The sequence below is a fragment of the Crocodylus siamensis genome, chromosome 12, assembly GCF_052110815.1.
Source record: "Crocodylus siamensis isolate JL-2025a chromosome 12, ASM5211081v1, whole genome shotgun sequence".
NCBI classification, from domain to species: Eukaryota; Metazoa; Chordata; order Crocodylia; family Crocodylidae; genus Crocodylus; species Crocodylus siamensis.
In genome coordinates this window covers 45,342,402-45,363,260 of record NC_143406.1, presented here as the reverse complement: position 1 = coordinate 45,363,260, position 20,859 = coordinate 45,342,402, and the positions used below count along the sequence as shown (strand labels likewise).

The 20,859-nt window shown below is 40.6% G+C and overlaps 1 protein-coding gene across 2 annotated transcripts in view; it reads right to left on the bottom strand.

Moving 5' to 3' along the window:
• Positions 1–20,859, bottom strand: part of USP22 (ubiquitin specific peptidase 22) — a 180,406-nt gene that overhangs the window by 62,624 nt on the left and 96,923 nt on the right. The window contains exons 3-5 of one of the 2 annotated variants that reach the window (XM_090024813.1): positions 13,568–13,681; positions 12,982–13,026; positions 8,038–8,139 (exon numbers count right to left, since the gene is read on the bottom strand). In XM_090024813.1, coding sequence (XP_089880939.1) covers positions 8,038–8,139; positions 12,982–13,026; positions 13,568–13,681 — 261 coding nt within the window. The remainder of the gene's footprint in view (positions 1–8,037; positions 8,140–12,981; positions 13,027–13,567; positions 13,682–20,859) is intronic. The other variant, XM_090024814.1, reaches the window with a different exon arrangement.

Genomic DNA, 20,859 nt, shown 5'->3' with positions numbered 1-20,859 from the left:
GAAATCAAAGCCACGCATCCAAACCTCTGGTTGGGTCTGATCTTCAGTCCTGCGGCAACTGAATGAGGAGTCCTGCTTGCTCCAAGTTAATCCTTCCCTTTTTCTCCTATGGAGTCCTTCTTCCTGTGGAGTCTGATTTGTCTGCTATCTCTGGCCCCGCTGTAGCTGCTTCGTCTGAGAACCTACCATGAAAGCTACACCAAAGAGTTGCTTTGTCACAGTAGCCTTGTCATAAGAGACTGAAATCTCCGTTAAAATGCACTAGCTCTCTCATGGAAATTACATATAAGCAGCCTTAACAGTACTAGGGAATCCCCAAAGCCACTAACTCCCAGTTTGCCCATGATGCAGTACACTCTTCTTCATCTATTCATTACTCCCACATCTCCCCCTCTGCCCACTGTTATTTTAACTAAGGTCAGGCAAATGTTACATCTTTTTAAATTAGACGGGGAAAACCAAAGCCAAGCTCAAACAACCCAAGCTATACTCGCTGGCTCACTGTCTGCTGTGTGAATGAATCTGACATATGGGATATATGCATCTTCATCAGTCACTAACACCTATTTACAATTCAAAACTGCCCTCCAACCTGCACACATGCATTTGTTATTGCTGCCACTTTTTCCTATGGAAAGTACTGAACTGTGAAATTAAATTTATGGAAGTTCTTGCTTTAAATAAATCCACTTCCCACCTCATTGGTAGATTCCTTCACTTAAAAATGTTGTCATGCAACTATTCAAATCACTACTGGCTTGAAAGAGATTCTCCAATGCTTTGTTCCTTCAGAGCCAAGAAAGAGCAAGAGATCCACAATTTGTCAAAAGATTGTGTATAGCTTGGCAATTATAGCAATGGAAATGATCTACTATGAAGGCTAATCAACATTTTGCCTAAATAGGGAAGGATGAGAATTCAAAAATGGACAGAGGCACCCTGATATTTTAAAAATAAAAAGGATGCCCACAAATACATTTTAATGCCTTCTATCACTTGTTAGAACTTTAAAAAATATGTATTTTCCTATCTGCATTTCTAGACTGCAGGCTGCACAGTTGCTTCTATTTGTTTCTTTATTTGTACCTCCAGCCTCAGTAGCTAAAGAAATAATCCCAGCCTTAGCAAACAGTCTATGGCAGGTTACTGTAGCCAGTACAGGAAAGCACAGACATTGGTCCCTTAATGAAGCCAAGATATTTTGTCCAATTTAGCCTTTCCAACAAAACCTTGTGATGTGTTAAACGCTCCATTTTAATAAATGGTGAGATCAGTAAGGAAGAGAAGGGAACTTCTAGTTTTCTATCACAGAAATTTACTTCCTTTAAACTGCATGAACAAATGCTGAGGTCATTTGTCCTATAAACAGAGAACACAAAAATATCCTGAATGGTATGGATGCAACTATCTGGCAAAAAGCAGCATTATTAAACCATAACAAAATTAAATGAACAAACTAAATATCAGATATTTCATTTGTAAAAGATGCTTGTTTTATTTCAGTAGCTAAACAACTAATTTACAAAGGTTAAAATTACTTTTTTTTTTGCTCAATTATAACAGCAGCAATTTCCAAATACACACTGTGAAGATTCAAAATAAGAAACCTCTGGATGCCCTTGTTCATCTGTAAAGGACTCACGGTAACACCGGAGCTTGCCGTGTCACTTTCCTTGTACATAATGCCTTTCTAGCAACATTGTTCATTTAAGGTAGGGTCTTTCTCTTTCTTCCTCTCTGCCCCCCAATAATGCCATGTATATCTCTGGCTGAAGAAAATGTTCACAATTTTGGTTCCTTAAAAACTGTTAGCTTATATGAATTTCTTATTAATTTAAAGTAATACTCTATTGGAATAGTTAAACATACCCTAAAATATTTATGCTCAGGCCCCAGAAAATTTTCCAGGGTTAGTTTGCTGGTGAACTATTGTAAAGGGTGGTCTGATGAATCAGTCCATTTCCAAAGTTCAAATTAAAGCCTGAACTCTATAAAAAGTTTTCTCTTCCTTCCCTCAGGGACTAGAGTTGGACTACCATTGCTCCTCATGCTGTAAATCAAACAGAGAGATGGCATTCAATGTTTACCCAGCCAGGTTATCAGACAGAGCAATGCTCATCCTTGAATATAAACATGGTTCATCCTGCAGTGAAAGGGTACCTTCTTTTTTTGTCTGCTTCTTTGAAAGAAATGTTCCAGTTACAATTGAAGGGTGCAAGGAATGCCATATTGTCATGTCTAATCATGTAAAGCATCCAGGATTCCTTTGCAAAAGTTTTTGAGACAGAAACCTGGAAGGTTTAATATTTTCTGGCACTAACTCATCATTTTTAATGCACGCATTCAATATACAAGTGGAACCCAAACCCATGCCTTTTCCATTCTAAATTCAACAAGAAGCATCTTTACCACATTTCACATTTTGAAGCAGTTTAAATATAATGTATGTTGTGCAAAATAAATAAGGTATGAGCTGATCAGACAGGCTAAACAAAACAGAACAGAACAGAAATGCACTGGAAGTAGGCTACCCTGCAAAAGATGTTAGCAATGGGCAGGTTTCAAATAATTCTGCAAAATTATACGTTACTTGTGGCATATTGGTCCTAATAACCCAGGGAACTCCCTTCAAATACTGCATCATAGTTGGACTGAATCCTCTAGCCTGCTGCAGCATGAGTGGTGCAAAGGATTAACATTACACATATGCTGAGCCCAGTACTGGAAGCAACTTTAACAGGCGAGGTTAACTCAAAAGGGAGTTACTTATGTGTAGATAACCTGAACTGTTGGCTCAGTGAAGACAAGCCCTGAAATGTGCCATTACAACAGACAGGTTAGTTGCTTCTGGCTTGCCATCAGACATGATCATGATAGCCTATGTGAAGAGCAGTCAAATAACGAGGAGGAGCGCAGGTGTGCTATTTGACAGCGAATATAAGAGTTCTGCTCTGACAAAGTCAAACAGAAAGGATTTCCACAAAACCTTTGATAGCTTTGAAAGCAACTGTTCAAGTTCTTCCCTCATCAGTGGTTATCAAATTAAGTTTACTGCAGTTTACTTTCAGAGAGCCATTCTGGGCACTGAATGTGATCATTTCTGAATGTGGTCATTTTTTAATGTGATCCTCTTACTGCAATGTGCAAAGATGATGGGAAACCTAAATACTGGGGGGAAGTGGCCACTACAGACAGAGTCAAAAAAAGCAAAGGAAATTTTCTGCTAATTTACTGTTTCTCATACGGCAGAAGAAATGCATTTATCAATTCATTTGAGAACTGAATATTTTAGGATTGGTTAATTAGTTTATGCAACAATTATCCAGCTAGACAGTGTCTGGAGTTCCAAGATTAGATGTCCACGTAATATTTTTATGCGATACGTATTTTTGGGATAGCATTAATAAAACCTCAAGCATTTTTTTTTATTGATTCAAAACACTTTACATGCTATAAAGCAGTACCAAAAAAAGGCTGTTAAAAATTAGAAAGCATGCATCCATTTTAAATGCATTCCATGGGGTGTCACATTTCAAATATGAACCTGGTATTGTTTCCAAATCAGAATTAAAATTTAAACTAGTGCTAAAAGTTCTGTGCTATATCAGCATGCGTTTCCACTCCACCTTCTCATCTAATAAAGCTAGTTTCAGTAGCATCAGACCAAAAAAGCACCCCAGAAAAGCAGCACATTCACTAACGATTTTCAAGTATTAATGCAGTCCTCAACATCTTCCTGTTATCTCTAGTTAGGCCCATGTGCACAGTTGCTCATGCATAGTTTATGAAACAGCGAGGGAAAAAGAAATGCTTCTGGTAGCTTGTCTACAGAACCAGAAATAAAATTTCCAGGCCACTGTTCATTTCCCCTTACCACCTTTCCACTGAAGCCCTGCTGCAATATTTATTCCTCTCATGCTCTTCATTCCCGCATCATATTGCTTCGTGTCACACAGCTGCAAAAACCACCTGCTACTGCTCTGTAGCTATTGTTTTTGTCGCCTCCCCCACTCCTCATCATTCTTTCTGAAAAGGATTTGCTCATTCTGTTATAAAGACTCTCCCCTCTGCCTTTTTGCAACCCGGCAAATGGGAATCCCAGGTGGCTCTCACTAATTATCCATGTGCTTTTGGAGTCTAATTCTTCCTATTGTTAACGTAGCAGTCTTTAGCCACAAAGTCACTTCATATGCTAATCGGAGACAGACTGATCCCCAGCTAATACCTCAGTCTACTCATGAGTATTGATCTTTTGGGGGTACTAATGATAACAGAACAAGATGAACTGTCAAATAGCACAGAAAACTTGCTAAATCTCTTTCTCTCCCAGTCCATCCTCATAATAGAAAACCCTCCTGAAGATGTGAATGCAGCAGTTGGACAGGCTGAGTGCAGCTTCTTCATAAAGCAGCAAGAAACAGACTGGAAAATTGAGTTTCTTTGTACAATGGGAAGAGACAATCCAACAGCGGGTTAGTCTAAACTTTACCAAACACAGAATAATTTAGGAATTACTGGTGTTGTTATCTAATGGGATTTATTTAACAGACCCAGTAAATCTCAAATCCGAGGCCAGCTGGTTATTTAATTCTGTAAAGATTAATTATGGACTATCAGCATTTCAATCGGCAAGCTAACCAGGTATATGATATACCCACAGTATAGTCTGCCTAATCTATATTAGGCTTCTTCACAGAGTAAGCACACATCATTGATTGTAAGAGCACTGAGCTCGCTGTCAGCTATGAAGCAGTCTGCCCCCAAATCACGTCACAGATATGTACTGGCAGCTGTGGGGATGGTTCTCTGGTGAGCATCCAGAAGAGAAGGACCAACAAGCCTGGGATTTCTCCAGCCTGCAGCAATTCTAGAAATCAGTTCTAATTAAAGAGAAATTTGCTGGGTAGTACAATAGTGACTCAGCTAAAACTGCCTTGTAAACTTCATAATTAAGAGGAAAATAGCTGGTGAACAGGATATTTAACACCCAGTTTTAAGAACAGAACAGCTTGCAGGGCCAGTGAGGTCCATCCACTCCGAGCAGAACAGGCAAGAGGTTCTTCAAGAATTGCTTCCCAAAGTTTGACATTAATATATACAAGGATATTTAATTTAATTTTGCCTAAAACAAAAGCTAGGGATATTTTTCAAAGTATTCCAACTAATGAATTACCAGCAAAGTCCTCTTTTATAAGAAATTCATTTTGCAGCTGTGCATTCTGCATACTTAATGGTGCCAATGTCAGGCTGGTGATTCTGCTGCTGCTGTTGCTTGCTGCACAGTTCAGCCAGCTCAGACAAACCAGTGCATTGAGCCAGTGACTCAAATGCCGCATGAGGTCACTTCTCAACTCTTCAGGACAAAGCAGGGAAATAACCTGAAGTGCATGACTTTGCCAGGAAATTAAAAATCCACATAACCCTGGAATGATGGCTCTTGTACAAGTTAGCAGTATAGGAACCTCTTGAGAAACCACAGACAAGGATGCATGATACCACCTGCATCAATGTATTTTAGAGCAGCGTACCCTAAAATAGTTGTTAGCAATATTCTGATTATGAGGGATCCTATGGCAAGCCTTCCTGTGCCTCCTTTGATAAATTCCCTAATGGTTAACACACAAATTTACATATATTTCCAAGCTATTTCTTGGCTTCAAGGAATACCATTTCATCTTTGTTAGATATAGTACCAGAAAGCTTCACTGCCAAGCAGTAGGCTTAATAACCACTTCAGCATGTCATTATTGTATATTAAAAACCCCAAAACGATGCTTCCCATGACCTAGTGAGTGTACCCTAAGAGATAGGGGAGGAGAGGAGAAGGGGCAAAAAGCAAGTTAGGTTGGGGGCAAGGGGGTGTGTTCAGGCAGTTTTCTAAAAAGGTAAAAAGCTTGGTTAGTTAAAACAGAATTTTGTACATAAACAGAATTAATCTATAGGCTTGTGATGCCTTCTGCTCATTATCAGCATAAGCCTCATTTTCAGAGCCAATATGAGTGGACATCTAACTTTACTCTCTGACTCATCTATCTACCTCGGAAGATGAAACAGATTTACTAATGTCTATTATGGATCGATAAAGACTTGATGTTTGAAGAAACGAGCATTAGAAAATGAAAGAAATGGGAACGTCCAGATAACTGCAGCATTTCAGCCTGCACAAAGGTTCTTTCACAGATTCGAAATTGCAAGTAGATGAGTCAGTGTGAAAATGTGATAGGAAAGAGTCAGAAACAGGTATATATTTAGCAGCAGGTTGGGGATAGAGAAAAAAGGCTCAAGGACAATGGCAGTATTTTTTTTTCAGTTAAACCCTCCAACGTATTTTTGTGAAAGAAACCAAGTCATTTGCTTTTAACTGTAGTCCAAAACTGCATTACATCTCTTGGGTGCTTTGATTTTTTTTCTTCTTTTTAAATCTCAGCGTAGAGACAGCTCTAGGGCTCGGTAGGAGAAATTATTAAAAGCATGCCTGCAGAAGTAAAAAGATCAGTCATTTCCCTTATCCCCTGTGTTTCACAAGTGCTTCTCCCCCACCCCGTGCAGTGTAGTACGAGATTCCATGCAACCAGAAATGTCCCTTTTAACAGACTGAAAAATTAAATCTTTTAAAAGTCAGCAAAACATTCCTTCCAAACAGAAAGAGCAACAGTATGCAAAAATGTTGTTATTCAGAAAGGTCATCTGCACCTTCAGAGTTTATCAAATCAACTTTCAGTTGTCCTATAGGAATCATTTCTTTGTGTAACTGGCAATATGGTTCCTACATAGTATGTCAGAATTTCATTAGAAAAAGACAAAAAAAAAAAAAATCAAGCTGTAAATTGGATGAGAACAAGCCACCTTGTGCTTAGAGCTCTCTCTCAGGCTGCTTGAAGTTTCCATGGTCCAGGTGTGTTTCAACTCTTTTTCTGCTCCACCGTTGTAAAAACGAATGCCCTTTCTTTGACATTAGTGTTCTATCACCCACTCTCAACTTACTTACTTGAAGTCACATTATTGCTTCTCAATCCAGAGTTTCACATATACATCTTATGCATTATTTATGCACTACTGTACTAGAAACACATGAATAAAATGGTATTATATATCATTATGCTCAAAGTATCCTGAAGGGAGGAAAAGGTGTGAAGAAGCAGCAATGCGCTTCATGATAGCACTGCACTTCTAGTTTTGAAGGTGAGGTAAAGCAATTCACAAACAGTCTCTTGCTTTTAATGACTATATGTATAACTCAATCTCAGGAATTTTCACTACTAAAAGTTAACGCTCATTGAACAACAAGCGAAACGCAACCGAGCGACAATTACTGACCAGGCTAGTCACCATTAGAGGTAGTCAGGAAATGCTGATGGGGCAAAAAGCAGCAACGTTTTGTGATAATTTTTGTACACAACTTTCTCGATTCCTAGGATGTTTCCTAACCATCACCTGATATGCCTATATTTCAAAAAATTCTTGGCTTCAGAGTGCTGAGTTGTGCAAGCTAAGCATTTGATTCATGTGGGAATGAGAATGTGATTTTAGTTCAAAATATGAATCTGAAGGATCCCATTCGGAGTTTTCAACTTGTAGCAGAGAGAATGAAGTCCACATGCTTGTCCCATGTGCCCAGAGACTGACAGGATATTATGTAGGGAATTCCTGCTATGGGCTCCAGTGTAGATTAAGTTGTGTTTGGTCTTGATTTCTCAATCAAATGAAGTGAGAGCTGAACTGGTGATAGTACCAGTGGGGTTTCCTCCCCCGAAAATTTCCTAGTATATGCAAGGCTTAAGAGCCTCCTCCTTTGCTGATCTCTTATGCAGACGCTCAGTCTTCAGTATCTAAACTGACAGAACATGCATCCTTCTACGTGGAGGAGAAAGTGGAAATCAATACACAATGATCAAGATCACATATCAGATTTAAAAGAAAGCAACAATTATTAGAGCCTCATGGGAACACGTACAAAAACCTAGACAACCAAGATGAAGTGTTTTAAAAGTGCAGGGGGCCAAGGCCGAGTTTGAGAGACAGTTTCCTTGGACTCACCTATGGTGCAGTTTGTGGTTATTTTTCTCCGCTTGGGGTTGTGCCGTAGCAATTCTAATTCTCGTTTGGTTGGCTCCCATGTTGAATACTTCTCTCCAATGCCTAAGCAGATGAAAAGAAAGTTTCAGGGGGCTGTTAACCAATACAGTGGAAAGGATACTTGCAAGTAAAAGTTGCGATGCACTGTCCATTAAGTTGGATTCAGAGGACATACGAATAGCACAGCTGACTTGCTTTGCATTGCTGTTTAGAAAGGCAACAACTGACCTTGAAAATATGTTACCATAAACAATGGTTAAAAGTACCTTAATAAGCAGTTACTTGCATAGAGGAATTCTTATCTATCCCCAAGTAATATTTTTCCACTAATGGGTTAAAAAAACCCTCCAATTAAAAAGAATGCTATGGTGAAGGCTAATCCAGTTATTGTTTCAAGCAGCTATGATTTTCCTCAGGCTCAAAGAGGTCATACCGCTAGCATAACCTCCCATCTTGGGCCTAAGCGTAGATGGTTGAGAAACTGAGCAACTTGGATAAATATCCCTACATCGCTTCAATGACATTTAACTGACGAGACAAACAAATCAAATTGGATCCAACTTACTGGATAGCGGCAGTCTTAGTTTTAATAGATGCAAAGCAGAACTTAGTAAATAATTTAGAGGATACTAAATAGTGTATTCTTAGATCACATATTTTAAGGTATGCTATTATAAAACACCTCCTCTCCTTAACTGTGGATATTAGATACTGGCAAGCTAGAAAGACTCCAATAGAGTGAAGCTCACATACTCTAACATTATCCGGAAATACTGAGATAAGTATTGTAATGTTTTAACTATCTTCTGCCCCAGGGAATATCTTGTTTCTCGAGAGCTGTAGTTGAAATTTGTCAGGGTGATTTTTCACTTATAAGACAAGCCCAAACGCCATTTCAAAAACATTTATTTTATGTGAGGGATGGGAGAATGGGGCAAATCACAACAGCAAGGTATAAAGAGAATAGATTAGATGTGGGCACAGAGGTGTGTTCAGTCCCAACCTACAGCAAGAAAACGACAGCAGCCAAGATCCATGAGCTGACCAGCTATGAGCTGCTGCAGCGTTCTATGCACCAAAGAGAAATTGCTATGCAAGGCCAGTTATAGCAAGTCACAACAGCATTTTGGCATTAAAAAAGGACAGGCAATCTATTCTAAAACTGAGGATTAAAGTCAATTTAAGTTCATCTTATTCTGAGCAGAATGCACATTGCTGAAAAAGTACTGTACTATAGGAAGTAAATTATACACAAAAAGAAGAGGAGCAGAAAATATAGCTGAGGGCTTACACATTCTACATGAAATACATTAAATTTTAACAGCTCTTTGATCTTCATTTTCAGAAATAGCTATGCCCGTCAGGAGTCACCCATCCAAAATATCTGAGTCATAGTTAGTCTTGACCCGCTAGGTTGCTATAGTAAGTGAGGTCTCACTCTTCGATACATAAGGATAAGGGAGTTCACATCTATATAGATGTATAAATCTTTTAGCTTAATTTGACACAACAGTTTTTAATGGAACCTTTTTTTCAAGGTTCTGCACTAAGCAAAACAAAAACCAGGAAAATAAAAGGGGAAACCAATTATCATGCAACAGATTAATGAGATTAAACAGCTGCAATGCTTTGAATACACTATACAGTATGCATAGGCAAACGCTGAATGAAGCAGCATTACGGAGACACACATATGGACAGTCCACATATGACAAAACATTGGCTGGCAACAAGCTTCTCAATAGATGCCTTCAGCAATTTTTTTCAGATTAACCAAATTCCTACCGCAATCAATACCAACTGTGTTTGCAAGCAAACTAGCAGTGCTTAATACTATGTCCGACACATTCTTACCACCAGCTACTTGATTGGCAAATTGTAACCTCAAAAAGTCTAAAAATCATTTGTACTTTAGTTCATAATATGACCAAGCCAACTTAGAATAACTGATCTATCAACAGATACTCCACATGGCTTCCATTTACTGTCTAATGGGCCTCAGGACACATTCAATATGTACAAATGATGATTTATTGGGCAAGACTAAAGATATATACAATAAAGTTCCAATTCTGCAAGCACACACATACTTAATGTTATGAATCTGAGTAGTACCACAGAAGACAATGGGACTGCTCATATACTTAACGTTAAGAGTGCTGCCTAAGTGAAGGCAGGATTCTGGATCAACTGTTTAATAGCACATTTGCACCCTGAAGAAAGAGTAAATGCAACCGATTTGATTGTTTTACAGGACTCTGGGTGAAGCAATTAAGTCTAGTTTAAGCAGCAATTTAAAAACGCACACAGAGTTAATGCCAAAACAAACATCAAGAGCAAAACAGGAATGACATCTCCCTTGCAGAGAACCTCAGAGAAAGGCACAAGCCTTGTCAAGTCAGTGCCATTAACTTGGAAAAAGTAAATGTCCTTTCCCCTTCCTGTTGTAAAATTTAATAAGAAAATTGAGGCTTTTTTTCTTCCTTTAAGAATTGGAGAAATTTCTCCCAATCTTTCGCAGTGGTTCAAGGTTTTTCCAGAAATATGTACTAAGAAAATATCCAAGAGTGGCTAAAATCTCCAACATTTCAAATAGATAGAAATTTTCAATTCATCCACAAATTACCATTTAGGATTAAGGGAAAGTACTATCGTTATTGAAAAGAAAACCCACTGCTTTTAAAATGTTCCTTTGAAGTAGCCAGGCCTGTAACTTGGCAGATGAAATCTCCATCCAGAAACTGTTTTAAAGTTTATTCTGATATTTTATAAACAGACAAATACCCAGATACTGATAATTTTCAGGGGTTTTATTCTCATTTTCAAAAAAAGTATTAAAAAAAATCCCACTATACAAGAGGTCATTAATAATACAACCAAACTACTCCATCCATATTCTCCTCCTCAGTATTACAAAGGAAAACATTTAATACCTGAACATGGCAGAATTAATAAAATTTTACTGCTCATAGTTGCATCTCTGAATTGAAGATTTAACAGTGAACTACAGGCGAACTTGGGGGTTCAGCTTCCTGCCAGGATCTCCTGTATTCAAGCATTTCCAGCTCTTGAAGCTCTAACTTTGAAAGTCACAAGAATTGGGGCTTTTCTTAAAGTCCATTTCCTGGGCATTGTGTAATTGCATAAAGCGTTTATGCAAAAGAAAAGTTTCTAGCCCCCATGACTATGGGAGGGAAGGGGGGAGCTTAAAATGTAAACCCTAAAGGTTCAAAACTCAGAAGAAAATTGCGGGGGGGGAAGGGACATTTTATTACTTTTCGTATCTCAGAATTCCTTAAGTCAGTTGTATCAGTTTTGCATGCCTGACTCATGAGTTTGAACCTCTGCAGTTGGCAGCATTATTATTCGGTGGGGGGTGGAAATCTAAGTGCATGATGGAGGAGGAAGGCAGAGTTTGTGAGCAGTATCTGTTTCAATATCCTATTTTGAGATTATTTTTTTTTTTGGAACTCTGCAAAACATAAATGCCAGGAACCACTGTACGGGGCTGGGAATGGAGGAGCTTCACAACTGCCCTTCCATATTTTAGAAGTGCATCGCATAATGGAAGGAAGTTGCAAAATTAAGCATTTTAAATGGCGAATATTATGCCACAGTTTCAAAGAATAGGCCTAAGATGAGCATTCTTTTAACTTCAGTTCAGCTACATTTAACTATTTATTATTTATCTCCTGGGTTTGTAAAAGCGGTATATAACTATTTCTGAATGAGGCCATCTATTAATCAGTCAACCGCATCGCAGGAGGTTATTCTACACAGCAGTTCCTCTGTGATGGGCTGTTATTCTTTTCCTTCATATTCCGTGAAGACAAGGTAAACAATATAAACTACTGTCTGTAACTGGTAATGTGGTGGCTTTTCAGACCCTTACATGGAGTTAAAGTCTGTTGGAGAACAGGCTAACATATATCGTGGTCGGGCCAAAAAATATAGATAGTGTTCCTGAGAACAGTATCGTTAAGAAAATATACTCTTAATTTACACATTAAAAAAAAAGAAGCTGGACATTCATAAAGATCCTACTGTGTCCTGAGCATCTGTTTTGCTCTTGCAGTTGATTATCTCCTTTGGCTCAAGACAGCAAATTTTAAACAGGTTTGAGGATAATCCAAGATAGAGGAGAAGAGACTAAATATAAGGTTTAAAAACACTTTCCCAGATATGTGCAAAAATATTTTGTAGGAAAGTGTTTCATATCATGATTTTCTTGTTCTAAAATTCATTGCTAGCTTACCTTCCTCTGACTGAACTTCTTCAAAATGCACTGGGAAATGACAGGAGTAGAATTTTTTTTAAGTAAGTCAACAAGCAGCTGCAGTTTTTTGATATACAAAGACTGTTTCAGGTAAGGTCTATTCAATATACTGACAGCTGCTATTCTTTAAAAAAAAAAAGTCTTACAAGTTTCGAGTGGGAATGGTTTGTATTCATATCAGCCCATGGCTGTCTATCACATTGGAAAGGGATGCAATGGAATTAATAAGAGTAATGTATAACTGAGGAGCAATTGCCTGCTTTTGAATAGAGACTTTTCCAGTTTAAGGAATGAAATACCCCTAAAAGCCACTGAAAATGGAAGATGCCAAACATCTGTGATAGACTTTTAAGCACCACCCAGGTTGGTTAAAAACATTTCTACTTCCTCTTCCCTTCAAAGAAAAGGGAGGGGAAAGGTTTCTTTTGGAGTAGCTCAATCAAGGGAAGGACTTATGAAATTAAGTTTGATTTCGTCTGTTATTTGATTGCTGGAACATATCCAAAGAAGAGGAAAACAATCTGCATTATAAAACTGGCATTCTTAACTATGATTCATGTCTAACATGGCAGGATAATCAGCAAAGGGACGCTTGTTAGTGAAGTGCGTCGCCAGCCCACGCCTCTTACCTGTCATTGTACACTGGTAGTGAGAAACCACTGTTGGGGTGAAGGCTAAAAAAGAAAAAATTAGGGAAAGCAAACTGAATAATAAAACAAATGTGTGTACATATATTTGTGTGTCAACATCTCTACATATACTGTGTGTGTGCAGTGAAATTATGGGTGTGTGTATTTAAGCTGGCACATTGTATTAAAAAAAAAGAAATCACATAAAGGTGGCATTTCAGGTGAGGGGAACAGATTTCTTGCCTAAGTTACCTAAAACAGTCTAAGAGGTAGATTTGTTACATTTTCCTTCTGATATAGATCTCACTGTGTTGATAACAGGGGTTTTGCATGATTATGTTAGTTATTTTTAAATGGTATTTTGTTGCAATTAAAAACATATTTTTGTTACAATTTAGTGCCGAGCACATGCTAAGCTAACAATCTAGCTTCTGGAAAGTTACAGTTCTAAATCTGTCTCTCCCACAACCTGCACTGATGTCTCTAAAGAGCTCTCTCTTCCCCTTACTGGTTTTTGCCATTGACAAATGGGAGGGACAGGTATGATTAAGAACAAAAATAAATAATTCAGGCAGGAAAACCAAACCTTGTAATTTCCAAGCTTTCCGTTGTTCTTCTTTGGCAATTTGTTCCATGTCTTTGTCGTAAATGTAATCTTGACACATAAAGCAGTATATACCCCCATACAAAAGGTCTATGGCTGCAAGAGAGAAGGGAAGAGAAAAAAAAATGTGAGTTCAGAACAAGAAGCTTCAAACAGGCTCCCAGTTTTATCATTCTATCATCTATGCTCTCCTTGCTCTTGAGAAAAAAGCAAAAAAAATTAAAGTATCAGTCAAAAAACCAAACCCCAGATTTCTCAGTTACAGTACTAGATATCTAGCTGCTCATAGCAGAGGCAGTCAACAACAGCACAGTGCAAGGTGCCTCGAGTTCACGTTGTTTCCTACAATATAGGCCTCAGACAAAGTATGACTTAAGTCAGCATTTCTCAACCCGTGGGTTTCAACAAAAAAGTGGTCACAACAAACTTTAAAAATTGATCAACAAACTTTAAAAGTGGATTCTCCTTTAAAGGAGAAAAACATGGGAAGCTGTGGCTTTTCCCTTGCAGGCAGGCAGAATCCCAGTTTGTGAGGGGCTGCCTGTGGCTCTCCATGCCCCACGCACCCACCCTCTGCCCCATGCACTGGGAGGCTGGGGATGGGGGCAGCAGGTTGGGAGTGAGGGGCACTGGGTCAGGACTGGCCACTGATGGCTACAAATGGCTCCTGGTACAAAAAAAATTGAGAACCACCACCTTAAGTAACCAAGAGGCATAATTAAAGCAACAAAGTAACAATGCATACAGAACTGGTATTGTAACACAATCTGAAGATCTGATAGGTTGTCTTGAATTGATTTTTCCTGTTTTTAAACCACAGAGCTGGTGCTTCTGGTCAAACCCATTACATAACTACAAGTGTAGTTTTAAAGCCAAAGTGAATGTTCAAACAAAGCAGGCAATAAATATGTTAAAATGTTAATACAAGTCCAATTTTTGAGGCCAATAGCCTTTTGCCACGTAGACTTCTACAAAGAGAACACCTTTTTCTGTTTTCTCTTGTCTGTTGGGTTATGTCTATGTGGACAAAATAGTTAGGGCCAGTGTTGCAAGATTTCTCTCTCTTTAAAGATCAAAGACAGACAGATCCCTAAGTAACTGGAAGAGTTGTAACACAAAAAAAAAAAAAAAAAAAAAATCAACTGACCAGACAAAAGACATTTCCTTAATGTACTGGCTGAGATGGAAGTACATTAATTTTATTCATAGCAAGCTGCTGATATTCACTCTCTCAAAGCAGACCAAATGATAAAGTGACAGAAGATAAACAGGCAAGGCTAAAGGATGGACGCTGGCTATGAACTATAACCCAGCAGGACGGCACTGGGGGCAACCAAGCAGTGCACTGTTGCTCCCCCAGACTTTTACTTTTCTGCTTCTGAATTCCCGATATTAAGCACTCTCTACAATGTAAACTTGTTTTCAACAAAGGAAATGCAATATATTGCTCTAAATAATTGCAAAGTGTCTGTTAGAAACAAAATGCAGCTGGTAACCTGTTGCCCACCACCTGAAGATCCAGTCTGCTGGCCTACTTCTGGCTTCTCCCACCATCCAATAGACTGCTCATGCAGTCCTCTACCCAGTGCCCATCTCACTGGCTCAGGAGACTAACTATAAATGAACTCGGCCTGTTAGACCCTCCACTATTTCAGCACGACCTAAAATCAAAGGCTGCAGAAACTCCCCCACTGGAAGTTTTGTAACCTCCTCCACCATGCCCTCAACAGCTTTGATTCTGAACATCTTTCTTCCTCGGTGGATAATTCTTTCAAGACCATCCTCACAGTCTCTCTTACTCTGATATCCTCCCTTCTCTCCAGACTTTCTTTCCGTTTCCTCATACTACCCCTATGCTCCGATTAGGTCATTTCTTCTCCTGGTTCACTCTATCCCTACTATATATAATTTAAAACAGAGAAAACAATAAAAAAAAACCCTCCACTTGATGCTCACCACTAAACTTCCTGTATATGCTATATCCTATCTTCATAATCTTTGCTTATCTTCCTATTGCAATCCATTTGGGGCAGGAGCTGCCTGTGAGAGTTTCTACAGTGTCTAGGACAACAGAGCTCTGATCCTAACTTCGGACTTATCAGACACTATAGGAATAAACAAGATTTCATAGATTTCATAGACATTAGGGCTGGAAGGGACCTCGGGAGATCATCGAGTCCAGCCCCCTGCCCAAAGGGCAGGAAGTCAGCTGGGGTCATAGGATCCCAGCAAGATAAGCATCCAATTTACTCTTGAAGGTGTTCAATGTAGGTGCTTGAACCACCTCCGCTGGCAGACTGTTCCAGACCTTGGGGGCTCAGACAGTAAAGAAATTCTTCCTTATGTCCAGCCTGAAACGGTCTTGCAGGAGTTTGTGACCGTTCGACCTCGTCATCCCTTGGGGCGCTCTGGTGAACAGATGTTCCCCCAGATCCTGGTGGTCACCCCTGATAAACTTATAGGTGGCCATCAGATCACCCCTGAGCCTGCGCTTTTCCAGGCTAAAGAGTCCCATGGCTCTCAGCCTGTCATCGTAAGATCTGTTTTCCTGACCTCTGATCATGCGCGTGGCTCTCCTCTGGACTCTCTCAAGCTTCTCCACATCCTTTTTGAATTGTGGAGCCCAAAACTGGATGCAGTACTCCAGCTGCGGCCTCACTAAGGCCGAGTACAAGGGGAGAATGACGTCCCGGGATTTGCTCGAGAAGCATCTATGGATGCACGCCAGCATTTTGGTCGCTTTACTAGCCGCAGCATCCCATTGCAGGCTCATGTTCATCTTGTGGTCAATGATGACCCCCAAGTCTTTTTCTTCTGTAGTACTAACCAACGTAGCACTGCCGAGCCTATAAGGGTGCTGCAGGTTTTTCCTCCCAAGGTGGAGAACCTTGCATTTTTCGGTGTTAAACACCATGAGGTTCTCGTCTGCCCATTTGCTGAGCTTGTCCAGGTCAGCCTGGATCACCCGCCTATCTTCTGGCGTGGATGCTTTGCCCCAAAGTTTGGTGTCATCGGCAAACTTGGCCAGTCCACTCCTGACTCCAATGTCCACATCGTTAATGAAGATGTTGAACAGTATGGGTCCCAGGACAGAGCCTTGAGGGACCCCACTGGTCACAGGGCACCACGATGAGTGACTGCCATCAATCACAACCCTCTGGGTCCGACCACGAAGCCAGTTTCCCAGCCAGCGGTTCGTGGTGGAGCCAAGGCCACAACTGGGCAGTTTGGCCAAGAGGTGATCGTGGGATACCAGATCAAAAGCTTTTTTGAAGTCAAGATATATGACATCAATCTCTTCTCCCTCGTCCAGGTGATAGGTCACCTGATCATAGAAGGAAATGAGATTGGTCAAACAAGACCTACCCGCATCAAACAAGACCTACCCGCAGGTAGGTCTTATAATAAACATCCGTATCAGAACAGCACTACAACGGATAAGAGTCTTGCTAGGGCCATGCCCAAGAATGGAAGAGGGAGAAATGTTGCAAGAGCACAATTAAGCTGCACTGGTAGCAGTGTTAATTGCCTGATACCTGCTCCCACTACAATCATGCATTGTCTACCCTAGATTTTCATTAGAACTAATAGCCACTGGCTCTTCTTGTTCAATGAAGAATTCATTATAGCTCTCCAGTACCAGCACAAAAAGCAGTAGTAGTGGCTTTACAATTACTTAGGGGCACAAGAGAGTGACCTGGAACATGAGGCACATGACAGTCCTCAGAAATGCAAACTACACACCAACCATCCTCATGTACTGCAGAAAGTCGGTTTGCAACCATGTATCTGCCAACCATCTATCTGGCTTTGTTCAGCTAGGTGGCAAGCAGAAGGAAACCCTTCAGGAGACAGAGTAAACTGCTCATTCAGATCAGGGTGAATAGGAAATCTGGGGAATAAAGAGAACCAAAGGACAGCAGGAACATGAGGCTGGATAAATTTCATAATTGTTCCCAAGCCTGATTAAGGGCTCTTGAAGACAAGTTCTCCTTCAGCACACTTGTGTACACAGTGCAACGTCTGCTGTATATACTCCAATACTTTGTGTCATTAACAAGACTGCAGCAGCTTTTGGATAAATTATCTCAAGTACCAAGAAAAACAGTTCATACAGGCTTGATGACAGCAGACTAGGACAGGACGCTGTAATACTGTGGAAATAATCTGGCTGCTGGATTCAAACGTTCTAGGGGGGAACAAAGTGAATGGAATTTATTTGCTATTTAAAGAGATTGCTAAACCTTTGTTAAGTGAAGGTTCATAATTAATCCATCCTATACTTTCCACCCCAAAGACTTTCTACTTTTCCTTGAAGTAAAACAGAAAACTGTATTGGAAGGAGCTCTGCATAGAGCCCTATGTTACAAGCATACAGCTTCTTTGGCTACCAAGTTCTTGAGCTGCTGGTAGACAAGGTTCTTTGGGGAAATGTGATATCTTTTATTACACCAACTAATTAGTTGGAAAAACTGTTCTTTGCAAGCTTTCGGACACAAACACCCTTCTTCAGCTGGTGTATGCATCAGATGTGTCAGAGTGTCGGTATTCATGCAACAACTATTCTCCGTCTCCCCGTAACAGTTCCATATCCACAGAAATCAGATTCTTGACACGTATGCGACTAAAAGCCAAAAAAGAAAGGGTTTCACGCATTCTTCACAGTTAAAAAGGAAAGGAGCATGTAGTCCCTTAAACCAGGCAGATCATTAGCATTAGCTGAAGATATGCAATGTGCTGCATTTCAGTACTTCCTTCAAGCCATTTACGAGACTGGTAACTCTCTAAGAAGTTATTTTTTTTCCCCTCAAATGAGCAAAAAGAAGTTATTTCTGTCAGGCTGGAAAAAACAGGAAGCAGTTTGTTCTGAATCTCTACCCACCCCAAGTGCTCCACGCACAGCTGCAGCATCTAGACCAGGGCTTGGCAATCTGCAGCCTACAGAGATTGGATCTGGCCCACGGCAGCGGGGACTGGTGGTGCACAGTACCAGGGGCACCTTCTCCACCCCGTCCCATGCATTCCTCTGCCACGTGCTGCTGAGCCCCTCTACGGTGTCCAGCAGGCAGCCGTCTCAGCCTTCCCTGCCGTCCCGAGAGCTGTTCTCTGGCCCTGAGGGCTCTGCTCTTACCCCTGCCGTGGAATTCATTGTTCCCCGCCCTCGCTGGCGATGGAAACTGCAGCAGTCAGCGGAGAGGGTAAGCAGGGGCTGTAGTAGGGGCCTGAGTGTGAGATCAGTCCTCAGCAAAGAGGTGCAGCAGAACAGGTCAACAGCTTGGGACAGAGGCTGGGTTACAAGCACCAGCCCACTGTTTGAAAGGTTGCTGACCCCTGCTCGAAACAGTACATCTAGATGTTTCAGTCTGATCTACAGCTGGAATTATGCTTCCAGCTGTCTGCCATACATGCTCCTTTCCCAGGATTATTGCTCCTGTGAACTCTAAGATCATGTTGTGGTATACTCACTACTGCAAGGAGACCCCCCAAAAGTTTTGAGACCTCATCCAGTTACTCCTGCTGATATCCTCCACCATCATCTCCTATTACTGATATTGCTGTACCTCTCTGCTACAGCAGGGGAAAGATTCCTGGTGGTAGCTCCTCGTGCCGTTGATGCTTCACGGCAGTGACATCCTTCTGTAAGCAGTTCTGATGCTGCTGCTTCTGCTGCCTGATGCTAACAGACACAGGGAGCCAGCTGGCCCAAGAAAAAGGCTTTTGTTTCTGTTCTTAGGCAGCTGCCATTTTAAAGTTGGTGACACTAGCTCTAATTGGACAGTGGTGCTGACAAAGGTAGGAAAAGTATGGGGACAAGGCAAAGAAGAGTCAAAAAAGAATTGTTGACATGGCGTATGGGTGCATGACCAGTCTTTCTAGGCCCTGCTCATTTCAACAGTCAAATATGAAATGCTGTACCATCAGACATTCATTTTCTTCCTACTGAATTTTCCAGCAGGACCTACCTATATGAGGTTCTCAAAAACAAAGGCAGCATTATTAGGGATTTGGATTGATTTTGTTTGGAGTTTTAGTTCAGCTCTGATCCAACTATGTGCAGAACTCGCAGCAGCCACAGCCCTTCCAACAAAAAGCAGGAGCATGAGTGGGAAACAGGAACAATATAAAACCTCTAGAGGAAAATGGCTGGCTTGTTTATTTTATGGGAACAGAGATGGAAAGTGCTTTGAGAAATCTCCATATGGCCACCTTTCTGGATTTGGTAAATGTAATGCCCAGATTGTCATTGCAGGTGTCCACAAATTGGTATTTTTGTACAATACAACTAATAAAGGGCAGTACATATGCAAAACAAAGCTGTTCAAAATGGTATTAGGCAAGTCACAAAACGAACAGGTACAGAAGTTCAATCCGATTCTAAAAATAATCAGGCAAGGCACTGAGTTTTAATGTACTAAAAAGGATGACCTTTCTGTAATATATTTGTTTGCAAAATATTGTTACTATCTTAGTACTTCCCATACTGATAGTTTCCTCTTCAAACAGCTGGCACAACTTGATAATATTGCACTTGACCCCCCAGGTCTCTTAATACACCTTGTGTATTACATCTCTTAACACACCATCAGTGAGGGGGGACCATTTTGGCAGGCATGCCACAGATTAGCCCCACACCCTCCTTGAGTGTCACTCTGATCCCTTTCCTCTGCCTGATCTGCTGCTCTTCTGTGCTCCCTGCCATTTGCTCCATGCCCAAGCTGCTGCTCTGCTTTCTGCTTCTGGCCCTGTTCTCACACTGTTCTGCTTCTTGTTTGATCTGCTGCTGTGCTGCCTATCCCCTCCCTGATCTAATATGTACCACATACACAGGCTGCCTGTGCCATCTGTAGCATGAGTCTCAGGGTCTTCACCTGGATCTACACAATTCTAACAATGCAGAGCCTGTGAGAAGGCCAACTTTCTTATTTTAGATTAAAGCTGACAACCTAAGGAAGCCGCATGATGCCACGCGAGTTCACCTGGTGGGAGACCAACTACATCTACTAGTGCAAGTACCAGGTAAAGAGCTTTGATGAAGGCCAACTCAGTGACAAAAATTTAAAAATTTAGGCAGGGAAAGGCCTCCTTCCCCCTTTTTTTCACCCAGGGCCAATTAAAAGGGTTTCATTTATGTTTGGATTTTTATTTTGGCAAATGAGTCTGATTAGCTCTCAAAATGTTGCAAGGTGAAACTGGGAGTTGCTGTGGGCATGTGACAGCAATACCCAAAGAGCAAGGAAGTGTGATCACTTCAAGAGTTCATGAGCTTCATCCAG